General features: G+C 39.5%; 1 protein-coding gene across 1 annotated transcript; it reads left to right on the forward strand.

Moving 5' to 3' along the window:
- Positions 1–33: 33 nt before the first annotated feature.
- ST7L (suppression of tumorigenicity 7 like) lies at positions 34–20,444 on the forward strand. The gene is made up of 16 exons (XM_068660047.1): positions 34–306; positions 592–674; positions 1,320–1,479; positions 2,018–2,072; positions 2,723–2,838; positions 4,388–4,466; positions 5,105–5,259; positions 5,770–5,867; positions 6,510–6,624; positions 8,415–8,487; positions 9,173–9,275; positions 12,324–12,474; positions 12,610–12,702; positions 15,436–15,575; positions 19,627–19,698; positions 19,896–20,444. The coding sequence occupies exons 1-15, from the start codon at positions 84–86 to the stop codon at positions 19,678–19,680; spliced, it is 1,698 nt and encodes a 565-aa protein (XP_068516148.1). The 5' UTR covers positions 34–83; the 3' UTR covers positions 19,681–19,698; positions 19,896–20,444.
- The last annotated feature ends 2,087 nt before the right edge of the window (positions 20,445–22,531 follow it).

Here is a 22,531-nt window from a genome sequence, read left to right on the forward strand (position 1 = left end):
GCCCGAGCGGTGAGCGCTGAGCTCTGAGGGCGGCCCCCGCCGCGCTCCGCCTCCTTCCCGGCGTCCCCCCTGTGGCGGCGGCCATGGCGGACGGCGGCGGCACCGGGACGGGGACAGGGAGCGGGAGCGGGCGGGGGCCGCCGTGTCCCGGGGCGGCCGCGGCGCTGCGGCGCTGGGAGCAGCTGAGGCGGAGGGCGGCGGCGGCGGCGCCTTGGGCTCGGGGGCTGCTGGCCGCGGCCGCCGGGCTCGGGCTGCTGTACGCCCTGCTGCGCCTGCCGCTGCGCCTCCGCGACGGGCTGGCCGCCGGTGAGAGCCGGGGGGGAGCTGCCCGAGGGGGTCCTGTTGGGGTTTGACACCGGCCCCGGTGGGATTTTACACCGATTTTTTGTTGGGGGGGTCGCGTTGAAGCCTGTCAGCCGTCACGGTGACGGAGCGGCGGGAATAAGTTAAAAGGGATCTCCGTTAAAGTAACCCGATCCGTGAGGCGATGTGGGCTGCGCCGCGTTTGTGTGGCGCTTCACGCGGTGTTTAATAAAAAGCTCCTTGTGGTTTTCGCTTCTGCTCATTGTTTGTTTTTGTATCTCTTCGCAGTGACTGTGTTCTTAAGCACTTTGACTCCAAAGTTCTACTTTGCCCTCACAGTGACCTCCTCTTTCATATCTGGGCTGATATTTGTAAGTAGCGCGCTGTGCCCCGCTCCTGGGACAAACCCAGCGCCTCCGAGGTGCTTTGGCTAAGGGGAAAGGCAGCAGGCTGCTGTCGGACTCTAGAGGGTGCCTTTGTACTACAAAGGAGCTTGCTGCCGAGCATCTTTTCAGTTTTATTGCAAGTACCCTTTTACTGTGCATCTTGTATGCTTAGGTGAATCTGAGGAAAATAACTTGAATCTGTTTTAAGGAACTCAGGCTTCTTTTAGCTGTCCATTTCGTGCTTTGTTATTTGGGATTAATTTTGTAAAGTGAAAAAGCTATGTCCACGTTGTGCCTGCGGGTGCAATTTCCCTGTACAGCACTGGTGTATAAGATCGAGGCACTTTCTGAATGGGTTTAGGAGTTATCCTAACAACCTGGGGGGAGAGTAACATGGTTAGGCTAATACTTATGTTTTTTTTGAATCTCTTCTATGTTGTGGGGGTGATTCCGCATGACAAGACAGGCCCAAAACAGATAATTAGTATTAATTTGTATGTAGATCGGTCCTGTCTGTAATAATTTGCAAGGGGATGTCCTCGTTCTGTGCAATTTACTTTTCATCTCTGATGTTTATGTTGAAAGGGTGTTCCCTAAGGAAATTTCTGATGCTTTTTTCTCCCATAACAGGTATTTGAGTGGTGGCATTTCCGAAAATATGGCACCTCTTTCATCGAGCAGGTATCTGTGAGTCATCTGAGGCCCCTCATTGGTGGTGTGGAAAACAGCCCTCCAGCACCAGCAGCGTTCTCAGTTGGAGAGAATGAGGCAAACAGGCAGAATATGCCAGGTGATTGTTAATGTGTCCCAACAGCTTTCATTAAGCTTGCAGGCGACTGGTTCAAATGAGTTGAATTTTAAATGGCTTTGACTCAGCATTAGTGCTTGTAGCAGCTGGGGAAAGGCCTCTGCCTTATGATGCGTTTTATTAATATGATAAAAGAAATCAAGTGATAATGTATCTTTGATCTAAAACATTCATTATTAAAAACATCATCTAGAAAATATCTCACACGTTCAGCTAAAAATGTTTAAGGAACATTAGGTATTAGCTATTCTAAACATGTGCAAGGTAATATTGCTTGAATGTAAAAGGCACTCTTTAATCTTTCCCACATGTGCTTTTGTACCACAACAATGGTGGGGAGCAAAAATATTTAAGTGATAGCAGAAATTCAGGGAGATTATAAAGATTATATGATTGTGCTCAGGTCAAATAAACCTAAGATAAAAATTGCTTTTTAAAGTAAGATTGCATTTGCATTACTGCATTTTAAATCAAGGTGGTAATATTTCTGCTCTTAACTCAGTAAATACTTTCTTTTCAGAGTGCAAGGTGTGGCGAAATCCTCTTAATCTTTTCAGAGGGGCAGAGTATAGCAGGTATTAACTATCTTACTTTCCATTGTACGCTTTTAAAATTAACTGGGAGCATACACATGACTTCTCTGCAGGGCTTGAACTAGTAATATTGGGAGACAGCTGAAACCTGTGAGATTATAGGGGTGATTGATGCCAATCCTGTGTTTAAAAGGCACCTCTCCAAGCTTTGGCAGTTTCAATGTTAAGAATGCAAATATTATTGTAAATATCATCATTTATTTGAGAGTAAAGTAGGAGAAAAGTATTCCCGGAATTATTTTCATCTTCTTTCAAAAACTATGAAAGTCATGATCTTACAGCTGTTACTGTTTTATTCAGAGGCTGAGACTGATTCAGAATCTTAAATGTCTCTTATTAAACAGATACAACTGTATTTAAGTCTCCTAGTGTTATTTTGTAGAAAAAGCTGCTTCATAGGAAGCCGTTTTTCAAGTTGATTAGGACTTCAGCCTCAAAAAGACTTTCCTTCTGCAGGAAGCCTGCTGGGAAACTGTTAAGATTATGGAACAGGAGTACTTGAAAACTTCTGATTAGTAACTCCAGTCTTTTATTAATAATAATAATAAAATCTGCACTAGCTTGTTGTTAAGTACATCAGATATCCTCCTTTGCATCAGCAATGCATCTTACTGAACTTTCTCCCACTGAAGATACACGTGGGTGACTGGGAAGGAGCCCCTTACATACTATGACATGAATTTGTCTGCTCAAGACCATCAGAACTTTTTCACGTGTGACACAGATGCCCTCCGGCCTTCAGATACAGGTACCAGTGTCGTATGCCCAAGGCACATAACAGTTGGAGTGTGTAAAGTGGCTATATTTAATACGCTTCAAGGTAGTACAAGCTGTCATGTCAAATATTTTCTGCAATAGCCTTTCTCTACTATCTAGGAGCTTTAATAGGTGGTGTCAGAGAAAAGACGTTTTTTACTTTGTGCTTTATCTAAGACTATCAGGATCCTGACATGTTTTAAGATCTCACGCTTTTTAAATAATTAACAACCTGATGTTGAGAATACTGTTCAGGTTTTCAGTAACCAATGAAGTGGTCTTATTTGAACTACAATAATGAATAGTGCAGTCTCCATTGTTTTGTCATTGTATTCCAAATGTTTAGTGCAGAGTATGCTCTCTACCTGGTTATTGTCAGACTAGGTGTTAGCTATTACCAATTTGTCAAGTTCCGGAAGCATTACGCGTCAGCTAGCTGTGACATGTTTGATATGAATGATGTGTTTTTGTTTCACAAATGGAGTGTATTGTCTCGCTTACGAAGCCAAGACTAATATTTTGTTTCCAAAAGAAAACTCAAACATTTTTCCATGGTGTTCTTGCTGGACAGCAGAAGGTTTTGTTCCAAAAGAAACATGTATAGATTCCTCAATTTTCTTATCATACTTTGAGATAGGCCAGATATGTAATTCCACGAACGTAAGGTTTTGGACTGATTTCAGAACTGTTACTTGGTGTGAAAGCTGTTAGTTCTGCACTGAAAATGGTAGCTATAAGTAAGTTGAGTGTTTTTTGCTAGAAACTGGCTTCCAGTTTGGGATTCCCATTCTTCCCTAATGGAAGAATAGTGGGGAAAGGTTTAGGGATAGTTTTCACCCTTTTTAGTTGCTTCCTGTAATGCTTTCTAATAAGGTGGTAATATAGTGTATATTGAATTGGCTTTGCCATCTGGCTACGCCACTCTGATATGCTTTGTAAATTTAGAAAAAAGCTGTTTAACCCTTTATTATCTGGCAGCTGTCTCAATACTGAAGCATTTTATGCGTATTTCATACTTAAAGTATGCCTGTGCAACACAGCGCTTACCTCTACCATTGTTTCTTTGAAGCTCTGTTTGAAAGCTTAAATTAAAATTCTGTGCAGGTCTGTGCAAGAACCTGTGTTTAACGATCACTCCTGCCAAGCTTTCAACAAGTCTTGGGAAATGTTTCCAAAATCTGTAGCAATTTAGAAATTGTACATCTGTCTGGTTATGTAAGCTGTCTTTGCTTCTCAGTGTAGGAGTTTTCAAATGGTCAGTGAATAATCTTCCTGATGGTGTTGCTATCTCAGATTAGGTTTGTGACATGAGAAGGTACAAGGTTCTGCAGCTTTTGGTAGAAGCTCTTGCAGGAGTTAAAACATTTATTTACTATTACCTACAACAGTTACACAGAAAACAGGAATTTGCAAAGTAGAAGTCGGTGTTAATGCAGAATTGAGACTTGAGCAGCCAGCATTGCCTCGCCTTTTCTGCTTTGCTACCAGCTGTTTCCCCAGCCTGTCTGTGTCTCACCACTCTTTAAATGTTTTTGCAACAGTAATGCAGAAAGCATGGCGAGAGAGAAACCCTCAAGCCCGGATTAAAGCTGCGTATCAGGCTTTAGAGTTGAACAATGAGTAAGTTTAGAGTATAAGATCATTTGCTTTGTTTCTAATCTGTAAGAATAAATGGATTCATGTTGAGCTCACTGTCAGTGTCTTCTAATAGTAATTAGCAAAGTTCTGCACAGCTGAAGGAGGATTTCTGAGTGTGAGAATTACACACATGGATGTAAGTTACATTCAAGTATTGAACTATTTTAAATTTTAAAATAGTTTTTGTTCTCCACTTTTATTAGAAAAGATTCCATAGCAATAACAAAGGAGAAATCTTATACTGAAGTGGAAGAGTCTAAATTGAATATGAGATCATACGTGTGTCAGTGGTGGCATTGTGGTAACGCTGTATTTGAGGTTCATAGATGCCATTCCTGTAAGGGATTTAAAAATACTCATACAACATAAATGAAAGAATCCAATGCACTTCTCTGATCCATTTCTTTATGTACTCTGGCTGCTTTTGTGTAATTAGGTCTATCTACTGGATAGAGCTACTAATTTTAACATTACTCAGTTAATAATCTGGCAGTTTAATATTGTCAATGTTTAGATACTTAACGTACGTGAAAACTCCCTGTTTCTGATTCTTCTATACTTACTCAAAAATAGTGAATTTTGTCCCTCCGAATGATCTGTGGCTTTTTTCCTTATTACAGTTGTGCCACTGCATATGTTCTTCTAGCAGAGGAAGAAGCAACAACTATTGTAGATGCTGAGAAGTACTTTAAGCAGGCTCTGAAAGCAGGAGAAATGATTTACAGAAAGTCTCAGAACTGCCATTCCCAAAGTCCACAGCATGAAGCACAGCTGAGTAAGCACTTTTAAATCAAAAACTTATTTTTGTGTGAGCAGAAACATACAACTAAATTAATAATTAGTGATTCTAGTTTGTTTTTCAATTCAGTGAGGCGCTTCCTGCTTTTTTAGTATGCGTATGCATGTGCTCTATGATCTTATGTACCCAAATGCATCTAGAAAGTGGCAGTTGTGCTGTGTATTCATCACAGGTTGTCTTGCTGAGGCTGGATGTGTTACTGTCTTGGAAAGCAGGGTAGATAGAGCAGGCTAATGGAACAATTAGTATTTGGCCATAGCATCTTCTGTTTTCACACCACTGATTTGGAAAAAAATAATTGTTATTTAGCCTATTTAAAAGTTTCTGGGATTAGTCTAGACAGGCTTTGGTTGGGACAGCAGTAGTGATTATGTTTTGCTTTTACATATGGTTAGGAAGAAGGTTGTGGGATTTTTGTTGTGTTTCTGGGAGAGGAAGAGTAAAGGGTTAAAACTGATAGATTATTGTTTTCCTCTTTTTCATCAGGAAGAGACACCAATGTACTGGTGTACGTGAAAAGGAGACTAGCTATGTGTGCAAGAAAACTTGGAAGAATACGAGAAGCAGTCAAAATGATGAGAGATGTGAGTACTTAGAAAAAAAAAATGGGAGCAACTCCTGTTGTTTTCAGTCACATCGTTCAAACTGTTGGTTTAAAATCCTTTTGTAGGCATCATAGTAAATCTAATTGAATTATTTCCCAGTGAGATTTGCACATCACGATTTATGATTTTTTTGAGAACAGTTTTTTTTTATTTCTCATATCTGAGGTTCAGATTTTTGTTATATAATGTCGTAAGTTCAAAGCTCTGTTGTCCAGTTTCCTTTGTGCTTGGCTTAACAACTAACCGGTCAAAACAGCCAGCTTTATGCCTCCTCCTAATTTTCCTTTCACTTGCCAAAGATTTATCATAGGCTGTTTTTACATGGGAAAGTGTTACTGACCAAATCAACCCACTGTGGGAGATACGCAAATCTGGGCTGAGAGCATGTTTTGTGAACCTTGGTATATGTATTTTCTAGTAGGTGAATAGAGGAAATACCTGGTGACTGTAAGGTAGAAATAATGCAATACTTTTCATGTCGTTTACATGCCACTTCCAAATGCTAGAAGAGAAAAGAACATGGAAAAAGCTTAAATTATCGTGCTGATTTCTATTAAATATTTCTGGGATTCAAGTGAAAATCCGTATGTGCCTAATTTATTTCTCTTTACTCATTTGCAGTTAATGAAAGAGTTTCCACTTCTCAGCATGCTGAATATTCACGAAAACCTCCTGGAGGCGCTACTGGAGTTACAGGCTTACGCAGATGTCCAGGCAGTTTTAGCGAAGTATGATGGTAAGTGATGTATACTGGGAAATACTGGTGGCTTTGTGTGAGTGCATAGGTGAACTGGCAAGGTTTGCCTGTCCGAAAGCAGACGTCTAACCGGTATCTCAGCTCTTTGACTTAGATTCCCTTCATCAGCAACAAGCAGGTGTTTCCAGAGCGTGGATTGTTTCTTTTATTTTGAATTGTGAGCTCAAATGTAGGCGACCTATAGCCCATGCACACCTTTTATGTTAAGTTAACACTGATTCATAAAGATATCTCGGAGCTCACTTTGCCTCAGCTCAAGGATTATTTTAATTTTTAATCTCTTCTGCATCCATGGTTATGCCTAATTTCATCAGCCTTTCTCAGTTAGCACATGGCCTCCTAAGTAATTGATGTAAATAGGCTGAAAAAGGTAGTCTTCCCTTCTGTTGTGTTCCAGTCTTGGCTTCAAGATTCTGTAATAGTGAGGCTGCTTGCCAGAGATTAGTGACATACAAGCATGCTGCTTGCCAGAGATTAGTGGTATACAAGCTCTCGTTCATTAAGTGGCAGTGGTTTGCTTTCACTTTGCATCTGGAGTAATACATTTCAGGTGTTGTACGAGTCTAGAGAAAGGCTAATAAAGTATATCCTTACTTTCTTACTGTCCTCAGAGTTCTGTCACCTAGATAATGCCCACATCATTAGTGTACAAATTGCTGCTGTCAAATCTGTCCATTAAATCATCTCTAAAATGGAGGAACATGGAAGCAGGATGTTTTTGGCAATTGTTCAATGCCCTTAAGGAGTCGATATGTTCTCTCTTGTGTTTCTGTTCTTTATAGCTTCAGGGAATAAAAAAAATATGTTCTTGTCAAAATTCTGTGCCCATTTTATGTGGTCACACTAGCTCCCGGTTTCTTTTATTTGGTCATCTATGTTCTCCTGTGTGGGTTTTTATTAATTTAACGAACATTTGCTTTTTTTCTGGTACTTTTTTATCTTAGCATCAAAATTGTGACACTTTTCTTAAGAAAAGGTTTCTGATTTTTTTCTAAGCATCTGGAAAAATGAGTATGAACTTCAAACTCTCCATAGCCTCCCTGTGTTTTGCTTGACACGACAGCCAGACTTCTAGTAAGTGATGGACAAGCCCAGGATGGGATTTACAAAAAAAGCAAGAGCCATCTGACTATACACAACATGGTACTTGGGAATTAGACCCCAGACTTTGTCTGCTTTTAAAGTAAACTTGTACCGTGGAGTGCTAACATTCTAATCTATAATTGTCAACTCAAACTTGGCCTCAGATGTTCTATAAAACCTACAACTAATAGAATTTTTTCCTATGCAACTGGAAAAGAATGGAAATTGTGTTCTCATTAAAATTTGTCTACCTGTCTGTAATGTAATATTTTTTTGGTCGGCTTCTAGTCAGTCTCTCAGTATTTTGTAAAACTTTGTGTAAATGTTGCAAAATTAGGTAAAGATTGGAGGCTTATTTTAAACCTTTGTGGGTTAATACAGGACAAGCACACTGTTCTTAAGCGTATATTTATACACACGTTTCTCTTTGAATTCAGTTTCAGTGTTTTGCTTTGTTTTAGTCTCTTTACCATCTAACTACAGCTCTGAGTTTTTATCTGACTGGTGACCAGAAAGAAGACTTATGCACAGAAATTCAAAGTTTCTAATCAAAGCTGAAATGTTTCAGATGTTACATTTATTGTATGGTGTACCAAAATAAAAATCTCTAAGCTCAGAGGAAATGGGTTTGCAAATGTTTGTCTTGCCTTAAAATCTTACAGCCCAATTGTTTTATTTTATCATAGATATTAGTCTTCCAAAATCAGCAGCCATATGTTACACAGCAGCCCTGTTAAAAGCCAGAGCTGTTTCAGAAAGGTAAGCAAGCATAATTGTGAATACGGTGGTTTGTTGCTAATCTTGGGTCATGCTGCAAAACACGAATTTAAAAGGTTGAAATCCCATACGTAACATTTATATTTCTAAGATCAATTTGTGCATATTTTAATATGCATGTAGTTATGTATAATAATTAGCTGTATAGTTTTGTATAGTTAAGCATAATTTAAGGTTTATTTTAAGCATCCATAGAGTTAATACAGTTGAATATATTTTTTGAAGACCAATGTGCATGTGTGCCTTTGTATTAATCTTGTTTTCAGTATCTTGCTTGTGGCATTCATCAGTTCTTTAATTTGTGGACTGGGTGATAGGTAATTGTGGTGGGTTTTGTGGCATTTCACTTTCATTCTGATCCATTTATGCAGCTGATTTGAGCTTTAAGTCCTGCTAGCTGATATTCTATCAATCTTATGAAAGACTTGGGCACTCAATCACTTGGGTAATTGACATGAAATTTCAAGAAGTTTGACATATCTTTGTCATATGGGCTTGGATGACAGTCAAGATACCTAAATTAGCATGAATGTTTGTCTCCTAGAAGCATTTATCTATCTTGATGAATCAGTCAATTTTTAATGAACTCCAAGCTTATAAAGAAAATAAACATCTGGATGGCTTTTATTATTTATTACTTTTGTTCAGTATGAATTTTCCTCTTTAGGTTCTCCCCAGAAACTGCCTCCAAAAGAGGGCTTAGTACAGCAGAAATAAATGCCGTGGAAGCAATTCACAGAGCTGTGGAATTTAACCCTCATGTTCCAAAGGTAAGAGTATTTTATTTGCTATTGGACCACGTTATTGTTTTCTAAAAGAACTCATATTATGTTAACATCTTGTTTGAGCCTTTTTAGCCTCATGTTTCCCTGAAGTTGATTATAATTCTGGCGCTTGAGTTATTAAACCATCTAGTATTTATATCATAAAGGTTTGGTTGCTAGAATTAGTTTTTTGTAATAGCTTATGTTCTAGTAGTGTTGTTTAAAAAAAAAAAAAGTTGTCTAATTTGTTGGAAAATCCAGTAATGTGTTACTGAGGGCCTGCTGTTGGGTAAGGGCAAATATTAACAAATACAAATTTAGGCATTTAAAATCCCTGAGCCAAGTTAAGTTCACCAAACAATGACCACTCATAGTATTGCAAAATACTTAGATGTTATGCTTAGAAGTAAGGCTGCGGTACTCTGGTTAGTGGTAGATCTGTCACTTACTCTTTGTTTTTAAACAAGAATAAGAATCAGTACTTCTACGTTTAACGTCTGTCGTTATGTGAAGTGGCCAAGGTGTGGATTCCACTGAGCATGGTGTGAAAATAAAATTCTATGTGGCTTTTTACTGTACGAGCAATATCGATGTGTTCAGTTTGAAACCTTGAATGCAGAAGGTTGGCTTAGTTCTGGACCTAATCCTCTGCAAATGATCGTGGAGTCCGGATGACTATTGCTATGAAGGCTCGAATTATCCAACCACTCTGTTCTGTCTGCCTGTCCAATCCAATAGAATGTGCACTGGGGAAGCTAATTGCTGGGAGAAATTGCTGCTTGTTTGCATGACTGATCAAGAGCGTAGCAAGTTCATTTCAGACAGTCTCAGACAGATTTTTCTTTTGCCTCTGCCTTTAGGGGAAGAAGATTATAACGCATTATCATCGTCTAAAAGTTTTTTTAAGTTTTGTTTGTCCTTCAGTTATTTCAGGAGTCTCATACACCTTTTTAAAGAAGTTAGATATAATTTCAGACAGGCTGTTTGCAAAATATGCTCAGTAGTTTTACAAACAATTGTGGAAACTGAATCCAGGTTCCAGTAATTTGATCTTCCCTTCTAATTGTATCTGTCCGGTTTTCTTGGTGAGTTTTTTATTACGATGTTACCTTGAAACACTACTTTATTAGACTGCATGACAGAATTTTATTGAGAACTCCACGGAGTTCTGAAATTCTCACAGTCAAATAATAAAAAGGCAAAGAGGAAGGTTACAAACAAGTGTAATAGCATGCCTAGGAGATTGCAGTGGACTATCAGGGAAGAAAAACTGGTTTTTGAATTTGCAATCTGTTCTGGTCCATAGGCTGAAAATAAATGAATTTAGAAAGTAGAAATCCCTTTGCTCCTGTATCCAATGAAAGTGGTTTTCTTTACACATAACATTTTGCATAAGGAAAAGGGTGTCTTTTTCTCTTTGCTCTCAGTTATGGTTTTACAAGGATGGGTTTTGTTTGAAAAGTAAGGAAAGCATTTTATAGTGTTAGAAAAATGGTGCTCTAAAGCAATTTCCAATTAGAGATCTGTAACTGCGTTATGATAATGTATGAAATACTCATTTCCAATCATCTTCTGAGTGTCTTCTAAATTTTTATTGGGTAGAATGACTTTCTGAAATCTGAAAAAAAAAAAAACCCTAACATTTTCAGTGCTAATACCTTGCCTGTTTTATGGTTAAGTATGGACATTAAAACCTTCCAGATTCTGGAATTTTGCTGGTTATGTAGTAACATTTGGGTGTTACAGATGACCACCCAAACATAGAGTTTGGCATCAGGATGTTGTGGCAATACTTGCAGTGGGGCTTCATCATGACTTTGTATTCCCTTAAAGTGGTTAGGGCTATTGAAAACTGGGCACTGGGGAGAGATGAGGAGTCAGGTCAAAGGGCAGATATTTGAGACCATTTTCCCACAGCAGCCCTGTGTGAGTGATCCTTTACTGTGTTAAAAAAAAAAAATGAAGAAGATTAGAGGGGATTAGCAAGAATATTACCCTCCAGAGTGTGGGCCCAAGGCACTAAGAGAAAAACCTAGCCAGGCAGTAAATGTGCTTTATTTGGCCGGGGCACAACCCCTACTACATTCCTTCAAGAATCTGAATGGGAAAAGTTAAGTCCTCAAAATGGATTAGTAAATAATCTCATAGTTTGTGGCATCTGCTGAAATAAATCGGTGAGTTAGCTGCATTCTTACACTTTGGGAGACAGTCAAAGGAATTGCCAGCTACATTGATCAAAGATGTGGATTAGCTTTGGCTGTTACTGAATGAGACACTGTATGCTGGGAGAAACCAACCCACAGGTACATACTAGAGCTGAAACCATCAATTCTTTCAAAAATACTCATCTGCTTTTTAAAGTGAAGTTCAAAAGGAATATCTCTCTTTTTTAATACAACGTGAAGAAGCAAAATTGCATGTCCTATGCTTCAAGGAAAATGAAAAATCCTTGTGTTCTTTAACCCTTCTGTGCATCACATTCTGCTGATGTGGGGAAAAGTTGAAACTGAAAAAAACTGAAAGCAGAGATTCTTTGTGATAGCACTGAAAAACCACATTAAAATAAGACTTTGGGGTTAGCTTTTTATTCTTCCTTTGGTTAGCATACTGATGCTTTCTGATTTGCTGCTGATACTTGGGAGCTAACAAATATTTATCCTCCTACATTGAAACTTGCACTGCTAAAATGATCAGCACAAATACGATTTTTTATTAGCCTAAACTTGTAGTTCATTGCTGTTGTACATGTATCATTATACTTTGTGTATATTCCACAAGATTTTTTTTTGCCTTGACATAGGTGCTTTTTTCTGATACTGTATGTGTGAAAACCCCGGTTTGAGCCTATGCTGATGTGCCTTGCTGCTTTTCACTTGCTGTGAAAATGAATGCTGCCTGACTGGTGTCAGGATTGAGCTGTGTTACCAGCAGGTAGAAGCTGGTCTTTGTGTGGTGCTCACCTATGCCTCAAGCGATCCTGTTTCACAATTAGTAAGGATTTTGGAATATCCTATGTAACCAGGTGTGCTTTCTTTTTTTTTTTTTTACTTTCAGTACTTACTAGAAATGAAAAGTTTGGTTCTACCTCCAGAGCATATCCTGAAACGAGGGGACAGTGAGGCAGTAGCATATGCCTTTTTTCATCTCCAGCACTGGAAGAGAATAGAAGGGGCTCTAAATCTGCTGCACTGTACATGGGAGGGCAGTAAGTATCTCTCCTTTTTTTCTGTACAATAGGCTAATCTCTGCCTTTTATTCACCTCAATCACAATCGGTTTTGTTTGTGAGAATCTGATCGCTCGATTCAGATACAGATCTAATGTCATTCGCTCTTTTTCAGCATTTAGGATGATCCCGTACCCACTAGAGAAAGGTCATCTTTTCTATCCCTATCCAAGTTGCACAGAAACAGCAGACAGAGAACTGTTGCCAAGTAAGTGGTTTATAAGCGGTAATGATAATAAAACATAACTGAAGGATGTGTTCAATTTGTGCTGTTCTTTATTTACTTTACAATGTTTTTTAGTTAAGAGCTTCCCTTGAAGGGGATTCAGCTATTTGTTGATGTCCCTCCCAAACGGTCCTTAAGCATATCACAGGTGTGTAGGCCAAACATTAGCTCGGTTCTGTAAAAACATCATGGCTTCTTCAAAGATAAAGTCTGCGTGTGGTACTGTCAGCCTACATTTGGCAATTTTTAACAGCAACTAAACGGACCAGTTCTTTAAATTACTTATAAAATCCATGACTTTTAAAACTGTTGTAGAGGAGTTGTTTCCTTTTAGCAAGGAGGGAATGCTTGTTTTCAGTCCTGCATTCAAGTATCTAGCAGAATGTGTTTGTGATCCTTCAGAGAATCTTCACAGGATGTTATTTTGTTTTCTGTCACTAATTCAGTGATACATACTAATCTGTTGGACACTACGCTTCTTGGAAATTTTTATCCATTTAGATCATTTTATAGATTTATACTAACACTGAAAAGTAACTCTTCTCCAAATGTCCAGTACTTTGAGATTACTTCATGGAAGTATGAACCTGCAAGTTTTATTGCTTTGGTAAGGCAACCTGAAAATAAACCATTAATGCCTATGCTCATCATACTTAGAAAAATATCATTAGTATAAATTAGAATTGGACCCTTTATTGTACATGCTAATAGAATTCCTTTTGTGAAGAAACACAAGTCCCGCAGGACTGGAAAGAGCTACTGCAAAAGCCCCATCAGACCCACTGAGACCACAGCTGTGGAAAGCAAAACTGCACATACGCGTTTCTATTTAACAAACTTGAAGTTATATTTAAAATGTGTAATTTAAATTTGCCCCCAGACTGCTTTAAATTACTCGTTTCTCACTTACGCAGGATATTGCAGAAGGAATTCCTCGGTTAGTGACTAACCCTAACTTGTAGACTTCTCAGAATAATTAAACACCAACACATGCAGATATTTCAACACGATCATTCACACATTCCTGATATGTTTTAAATATAAAACTACCCATAAATAAAATCATCTTAACACTTTTATTGCAGTACTTCCTCAAGAAATCTTGATACTTTACTTTAAATAGATAAATTTAAAACATTATGTTGGTCATATTAATAATGCAAAAATCCTGGATTGATCTGACTAGTGACAATTCCCAAATGGCTGTGAACGTATGGAGTTGCCTTTTGTTGTCCTTACCTATTTTGGATTTGATTGTAGCTAACAAATGTAGGAAAAACTAGCACAAAAGGAATCCTTCCAGCTTAGGTTATGGCTTTCTTTACATTGTGTATCTCTGTGTTTTAAAAATCAGGTGAGATTCTACATTCTATGAGAGCATGACATTTATTCCTTAGTAGACAAAGTAATTTCTTTGATTTTTCAAGTAAAGACTGTGTTGCTGTCGTACTGTATCGTGGCATAGCAGGGCTGATTGTCTGTTAATGAGTGAACTGATAATCTCTGGGATATCATTAAACATCTCTGACTAGATGGAACTCCAAATGCTCTGCCTAGTTGTGCTCCAAAATCATACACTTAAAAGCAAAACAGAACCCCAATACTCTGCCACTTATGAATTGCAACAGCACAAGTCACTTTTGTTGGGCTTGCTTTTATAATGATAACTTCCCTTACGTGCCAACATTCAGAACCAGTAACTGAGGATTCGTCTTCAGACTTCAGTCTGTTGTGTATCAAAACCCTACAAGTACAAAATGTAAAACAAATACAGTGAGAATTAGTGCAATCGTGTTTTTGTATTTTCCAAAAAGGTGTACTTAAATTTTGAAGCTTTTGTTAGATTTTAAAACCAGCTTGTGAAGAAATATGCATCCCTTTCATAATTACCTATGTCTGTGGAAAGGTTTTTCTTCATTTAAAAACCATTCAAAATCACTGGGTGAAAGTCAGAGCTGCAGGTATTCACGGCCGGTAAGTAATTGCAAATTCACCAAGCAGGTCCTCAGCTAGCAACCAGTTGTAGTGTCTTGAGTGCTGAAAGCTCCATATGCCAGCCCCTTAGCCTTTCTAATCACCTTCTTGTGATTTTGTTACCGTAGATTGGAAATTGCAAGGAACTGCTATGTGGAGAATTTATAACCTCGTCCTGGTACTGTTTGCTTTGAGGTCTGCTCTGTCAGCTGCTCTGAAAAATTTACTGTAGTCTACCAACCAGAAATCTTTGAAAAGTATTAAGGAGCTACTTTGCATGGATATGTAACATGGTGGTGGTTCTGTACACGCTGTGCATTTGATCTCACACGAAGGACAGATAACAGAGTTAATGCTTCAGGTGGTTGAAAACACCTGAATTGTTTAAAATGATCTTGGTAATTTTGACAGCCTGTGGATTGTGTAACTCTTCCCTCTGTCCTGTTAAAAGAGTACCAAAATCTAAGGCTGAAATGCTTCAGAAATAAATCCCGTGCAAGTGAAAAAGAAGGTTGGGAAGTGTACTGACTATTGATAAGTAAGATGGGCCTTTGATATGGGGGGAAGATTTTTGAGAAGTTTGAATAAAGTCCTGGGACTTAATACGGGGTGCTGCACAATAGTCCTGACACTGAATTTATGCATTCCGTAAGTCTGGAATTGAGCATAAGACTATGTAAATAATTCAGAAAACTGTCTTTGATTATCAAATGTCAATATTCTTATTTTTTTCCTTTTCAGCATTTCACGAAGTCTCCGTTTACCCACAGAAGGAACTTCCCTTTTTCATCCACTTCACAGCAGGCCTGTGTTCCTTTTCAGCAATGCTTGCACTCCTTACACACCAGTTTCCTGAGCTGATGGTCATTTTTGCTAAAGCTGTAAGTATTGGCTCTGTCTTTTCTATGTTACCAACGTTTCCCATGTGTTTGTATTTTAAAAATCAAAGATGCCAGCTTCCATATCACAGACATTTGCCATGTTTTACTACATCTGTTCAGGGCTTGGTATAGGGCTTTTTAGCATGCTTCCTGCTTCCTTCTGCAGTATTACTGTTGGTTAAAAAAAAAAAAAAAAGCTGCTTGGACAGCTACTAGCTTTGCTAGTAATTCCAGTCTACAACATCCAAATCATACAGGTCTGAGAGTGGGGCCCCGTCTCCACGTTTCTGTTGATCTTTATGGTAGAAAATGTAGTTGGACATGCCAGTGACAAATTTCAGTGCTGCTCATAATTGGCTGGATCCCTAGTAACTAGGGTCTAACTATCTGCTTGATTAATTCTGTAAGGACTGCATTAGCAAAGTTGTATGATTTCCAAAGAGATACAAGGTCAAATGTTATGCTAACAAAGAATTGCTTGGTGAAGTTCTCTCTGCTAGGTTTCTTGCACCAAAAAAAGACTTTGTACAAGTTAGTTGGCTTTATATAATGGCTTTTAGAATGTCAATTGACATGCCCAAATGTGGGGAAAAAATCACAAGGTTTGGTCATTTGGCAGTGTATTTATTTAACATTCTGTAGGAAAGGATGGAGAGTGCTTGCTCAGCAGGAAAGATGATCAAGAAGCATGCATATTGCTGCATAATTCCACCAAGCAATTGACAGACAGGTGAAGGGGTTCTTGCCACTCACTGTTCTAGTTTCATACTGGCAAAAGTGGAAATTACAGTGTTAGGTAAACAGAAAAGGAGTGAATTCTGTATTGACCCATTGAGATTTGCTGCTGAGAAGGACATTGTCTTCCAGTATTCTGCTATTTTAGAAAGAATTAATGTTAAAATTTTGTTCATGCTCTGACTAATAGTCTTCCTTATTAGGTTATTGTACTCTTGATTCTATTCTTGTTGTTTTCAGAACCATTCATAAAACTTGTAAGAAACAATATTCAGTATCAAACTCACACTTTCAATTTCATTTCTGGATTGCCTCAGATCCTTTGCAAGTTGTTTCTGTATTTTAGCTATAGATAGTGCTGTGGTGAATGCTAACACTTCATAAAACATTATGTCTTGTGCTTTGGAGGTATGTGGCACCTAGATGCATTTTGATAGAATCTTCTAGGTTGGAAAAGACCTAGATCAAGAGGTCCAGCCATCATCCTGACTTACTGAATCCCATCACTAAATTGTGTCCCTGAGTGCCACATCCACATCTCTTTAATACCTCTAGGGATTGGGACTCCACCACTTCTCTGGGCAGCCCCTTCCAATGTTGACCAGAAATTCTTCCTAAAAAGAATTTTGTACTGAAAATGGAAACTTCTGTTTCATGACACCCTGCTCTACCCAAGAGTACTGGGATAAAAATATGTGCTTTATCTAGTGTTATACCTGCAGGTAATTTCAGGGCTTTAAACTTTCTAAATGAAAATAAAACCCCTGTGTTTTTCATGATTTCAAGTACTATATCATAACATTATGTTTTAACTTACTAAATATAATCATTTGAGATGATAAACTTCTGGACGGTAGATACTTGGAACATTTTGGCCTTAGTGAAAAAGGGGTACAAAACAGATTTCTAGCAAATTGCTGGAGCTGTTGAATTTCAAGCAAATCTAACGCATGGTTTTAAGGATGACAATTGAAAAGTATTGTGCATATGGATGTTTTCACTGTAACTGATTTAAATACGACTACTTAGATTATATTTCAGTTGCTTCTTAAACTGTTGTTTCCAACAATTGAATCTAGTGAACTGCATGCCTCTAAACAGCTTTAAGAAGTTGAATACCTTTCTATTGACTTTAAAAGTCTGAGTTTACATATTTTCATTTGTTAGTGCTTGAGTTTGTTTCCTCCGTAATAAATCACAGGGTAAACCTTGGCAAATTGCTAAAAATATTCCAAGTGGCCAAAAATCACAATGAAGCATTTGCTAGTTCCAATGTATACAACCTAATACGCCATCAACAAAAGACTTTAGTACTGGCACCTACTCAGTTCAGCTCCCTCTGAAACTGATGGCAGCCCTTCCATCGTAGTCGCTGGTCCTGGAAGCAGGCGCCGGCGGGATTTGGGTGTTTTGTGCAGGTGGAAGGGTTTTAGGCATTAGGGACTGACGCTTGCAAAGTGCTGAGCATTTACTCATCTAGTTAGAGCCCACTGTGGCTTTATTAGTTCTCTTGCAACTCAAGTTTTAAGATGGGTCAGCTGTAGGAGGAGGGGAAGATGTGCCACGGGAGGCACTCAGGTGGTGCCGGGGCAGAGAACCCATGATCTGCAAAAAGGCTGCAGGGGCTTCGGAGGTTGCTGTGGGGAAGGGCTCAGCCTTGCTGTTTGGTTCAGCTAAATTTGTGATCTCAGAGACACTGTTACTGACAGCCTGAGTCAGGTCAGTGGCTGTTGGGAATTCCCTTGGTAAGTGACAGAGGGGAGGAGGAACAGGAATGGATGACAGCAGTACGTCCAGCTCACTGAGCAAGCTGAAAAACACCTTCTGTCAAAACGAGACAAACGGATCTTGTTGCCATGCAGTATGAATTTTTATTTTTTAATAATTGTGTAGGTGGAGGGCTGGGTAGCTGTCTAGGATCTTGCAATGGTGATGTTGCAAAGGTCCTTTTTGCAAAGTTCCTTGTTATGAACCGTGACAAAGGCACTGAGAAGCCTGCTGTCGAGAGTACTGCAGACAGTGGACAGAAGGTACCGTAAAGAGTCTGCTCAGAAGTTTCCGAAAACAACTAACGTGCTTAACTTAAGAACAAGTCAGTCCCATTTGTTTTTTTTAGTCCTAACCTTTTTTCCGATATACGCTACTGGAATAGACTGGTATTAGTTCATTTTGAAGCACTGAAAAAATACAGCAGTGTTCCAGTATCCTACTGAAAACACGTTCTTGTGCAGGGAATTGGACAAAGTCCTAAGACAATTCATGTTCCAAAGTATTTTGATATGGGTTGCTTGATATTTTCACAACAAAGAAAGAAGTCATGGGACTTAAATTAAAAATTGGCTAATTTTTATGATTGCAAGATAAGGAAAAAACATATTTCATCCTGGTTGTGCTGTAGCTCCCCATTAGAGGATTCTTTGCCCTTCTCCTGATAGCAGGCAGCTAGAGACAGAATATAGGACTAAACAGAGCCCAGTCTGGCAAGTCCTGTTTTCTGTGACAATCTGCTTTACTTTCTGAACAAATCCCCCTACCACTTTCCCCAAAGCTCATTAAGTGAGACTGGAGAATTAACTTTTTAGCCAGCTGCTGAACTTTTCATATTTATAAACACTTGAGTCTTTTGCTTATCTAAGAGAAAATGTGTATAGTTTGGAGATGTGCACTTCCCTGCCAATGTGTAATGAGTGGTTCTACACTTCATAGAAAAAAAGCCTGAAGTTTCCTGTCACAGCTGAGTGTCGATGCCAAGGGCAAAGGTTTCTTGCCTTGCTAATCTACATCTTAACTCATGCACTTAATGTGAAGGTGCCACACGCACGCAGGCAGGGAAGAAGCTAGCTGCGAGGAAAAGCTCCTGCGCTGTTGTGAATGTTATGTTTTAAAAGCCTTTTTAATGTAATATTTGAGGTTATGATAGAAGCCAGGAGGGCCAAAGTAAAACCCTCAAAGTAAATGAGTCCTGTCACTGCTGCCTCATGAAAAGAGGGTTTGTGTGAGGATAAGACGAGGCCCGGGGGGATGGGTTGAGAAGGTGCAGGGGAGCACGCGCCGTTTGTTTTAGCTTAATCTTTATTTCTGGAACTGTTTAGATGGCATCTAGAATATGGATCCTGTCTGGAAGAATGGGCAGGTCTCGACGGGTTGTCTGTTCAGTTTTTCCACGTTTGGATCGATGACCTGTAAATAATCTGTGCCTGAATACACAAGCAATGCACTGCCCTCCTCCCCGTCTGGTTACTGACGGTGTGAGCGCGGGGCGCTGGCAGGGTGGCAGCACAGAAATGCTGTCCTAATGTGTCCTGCTTCTGCCTAGGTGCTGCGAGTGATTTGGCCCGTGAGTGCTCCCAGCGTGCTGGCCTCTGGCTGAGCCCTGGACGTCCCTGAGGTGAGTTGTGCTCAGAGCCGCAGCTTCCTGAAGAGGTTTCTATTTTTGTGGTCTTGGTTTTAAAGTCAGACACTTCTCTGCAGCAACACACTATAAGATAGAGGTTTTCTTTGCTCATATCTTGAGCCTATGAAAGGAAATTGGGTTTTGAACTTGAGCTCATTTATTGCTGTGATCTGTTTGTTTTTTTTTTCTAGTTCTTTGGGACTGTCCTTTTACCCTTCACTATGGAAAACACCGAGGTCCTCGTGCTGCCCAGTCTGTGGCATCGGCTGGCTCCAGTTTGACCGGAGCATGCTTTCCACAACGCTTCGGTTTCATTGTTCCCACAAGTGTCCCTGCCAGCACCAACTGGGCATGGTTAGCTGACACCGAGGTGGGGAGGCAACAAAGGAAGGTGTGCTCTTCAAAGCGGTGTCTTTCACAGGCTTCCATGTTGGTAATGGTGCTTTCTGTATGAATTTCTTCTTCGGCCTTGGCGTCTGTAGTCATCTATGAAAATAGCTTTTGTTGAGCAATAATCTCATTGCTCTCTTAATCGCTTGTACAACAGGAAGCTAATACTTCCTCTGTGAGAAATGAGAGAACACAAATTGAGCAGATGTTTTGAGCATTGACACTTCTTTCTCAGCTGCAGACGCACCAGATAACTGGCTTAGATTTAATTTTGTAAGCCTTTTTCAAAATATTTGTTAAGAGCAAAGTATGGCTCTGCTTTCTTTATTAAAATGTTACTTCTTAACGCACTGAGTTTTGTTGTATTCATAAGCTTCTGTTTTAATACAGATTATAGTGTACAAAGAAAGATTTGTTTCTTCTGTGTCCTGTAAGCTTGCGCTACACAAGGAAATTGTGGTATAAGCTCCTCTATTTCACATTGTTATTTCTTTAGATTTAATTGTACATCTTTTGTCTTTCAAATCCCTTTGCCTTGAAAAGCAGGATGATTTCTGAAACTGCCAGAAGTGATTGTGGTATCTGCACGGGAGTCTCGTTGGGAGACCTGAACTTTCAAGTGTTAGTCCAAAGAAAAAGTACTATCATTGTTGATATCAAGTCTTGAAGAGAACTGAGGTGTGGAGCACTCTTCAAAGGAATTACTTCACATATGGACCAGCCACAAGGGTCTGTTTACTGCAGAGGTGAACAGATAGCTGTGGCAGCCAAGTGCTTTGAGGTAATTGGTGTGACCTCCATTTCCACTCTTCCCCCATTAGAGAAAACGTCAACTCTTTAACATTCAGGTCTGCTGCTCGGTACTGAGGAAGCAGCCTCATGTTAAACAAGGCATCTTAAAATGTGGAAGTGGCAAAAATAGCACGGGTTTGTGGATAAATGCTAACTCTGAGCACAAGATGCCCATCTTCATACATTTCACAGATATACGCATACAGGTATCCATAATAAACAGGGAGGTTTTACATGCTTAATCTACACTGATCTTTGTGAAAGATTGATGCAAGCTGTGACCTCGATGGCTTCTTTGAAAGGTGTCGTAAATTATTCTAGTTTTTAAATCCTGATGGAAGAAGCTTGCTGTAGCCTACGCCATTCTCTGAGGTAGTACCTAAATCAATCAGCAAAGATTTTTTTTTCATCCTGAAGTTACTTACTTCTTTAACATAAGCAGGACTCACTCATGAATGAGGGGATATTTTAATTAGTCCAGATAAACTATTCCTTAATTCTGATTCTCTAAAAGTCTTCTTTCAGCACAGTTGCAGCTTCTAGTACTCTCTGTTCTGCAAAGCCCCCTGCCAAAGGTCTGGCTGGCACGTGCAAGGAGTAGAGCTGTCATTCCAGCTTTTGGCAGAATGCGAAATGAAAATATGCGATGTGTATTATCCCAGACCATTTGAATTGACCTAGAATCTCCCTTAATGCAGAAGGCTGAGTTTTTCAAATTCTTTACCTTGTAAACATTGACTATAAAACTGACGGTCACCTGCGTGTCTCCTGTTTGCAAGTGTGGCCAAGAGGATGCACACATGTTTAGGTAGCAATGCCATTGTTATTCTCCACTGTATATTTGTTTTGACTGGGCTTTAATCCAAGCTAAACACTGGAATTCATTGAGGAGTCAAGAGAGGAGCCCTACAGAAAGGTGCTACCAAGATGTTTTTGAGGTGCCTTACTACTAGTAGGTGGTTTTCTCAACTCTTCCCAGTTGTGTAAGCCATCGGGGTTGTTTCTCACTGTGGAATCACTGCGGTGATTAATAGATGCCTTGTGTTCATGCGATTTCACTTCTTGGTCCACAGGGGCCCATAAGGTAACCAACCTAATGCTTTTTAAAGTTGAACATTTTCCAGCATTTGTGTGGGGTTATAAATGAAGCAGTGCCTCCCATGTATCATCCCAAGAGCTGCTTTCTTTCACTGTCCTCCCCTGACATAACAGTAACAGAAAGGGGATGGGCTTAGGCTGAAAGTATAGCTGGCAACAGTCTATGTAATGAAAATCTTCCTGTCTTTCTAGAAGTGCCAGTAATTCTTGAGGAAGGAGGAGCTCTGTAGGATTTCCTAGCAGGACTGTTCATGCTTTATAGCCACATTCCGTAGCCACTTAGGAGCAGGGACTTACCACCTGATGCATACCACAGCAATGCCACATCGATCCACGTGCAGTTAGGTCGCTTGTATATCTATGTAACAGGACAGTTATGACTCAGGACAGATAAACATTGACTGTTTTCCCTGAAACATGTGCTATGGTAACCTTATAGACACCAAAAACCCAAACCCTTTTTTATAGGTTGTGTGTAATGCAGTAGACTTCCCAATTTTCATTTGGAGTAGCCAGTGAAGCAGCATGATTGTAGTCTCTCCGATTC

The sequence above is a fragment of the Anas acuta genome, chromosome 24 (assembly GCF_963932015.1).
Source record: "Anas acuta chromosome 24, bAnaAcu1.1, whole genome shotgun sequence".
Lineage (NCBI taxonomy): Eukaryota > Metazoa > Chordata > Aves > Anseriformes > Anatidae > Anas > Anas acuta.

What these genes read in the sequence shown, in the direction of transcription:
- ST7L (XM_068660047.1), top strand. Translation starts at nt 84, where the DNA reads ATGGCGGACGGCGGCGGCACCGGGACGGGGACAGGGAGCGGGAGCGGG. An exon ending in AAACAGGCAGAATATGCCAG is followed by an intron (nt 1,480 to 2,017) that starts GTGATTGTTAAT and finishes CTTTCTTTTCAG; the next exon opens with AGTGCAAGGTGTGGCGAAAT. An exon ending in CAGTCAAAATGATGAGAGAT is followed by an intron (nt 5,868 to 6,509) that starts GTGAGTACTTAG and finishes ACTCATTTGCAG; the next exon opens with TTAATGAAAGAGTTTCCACT.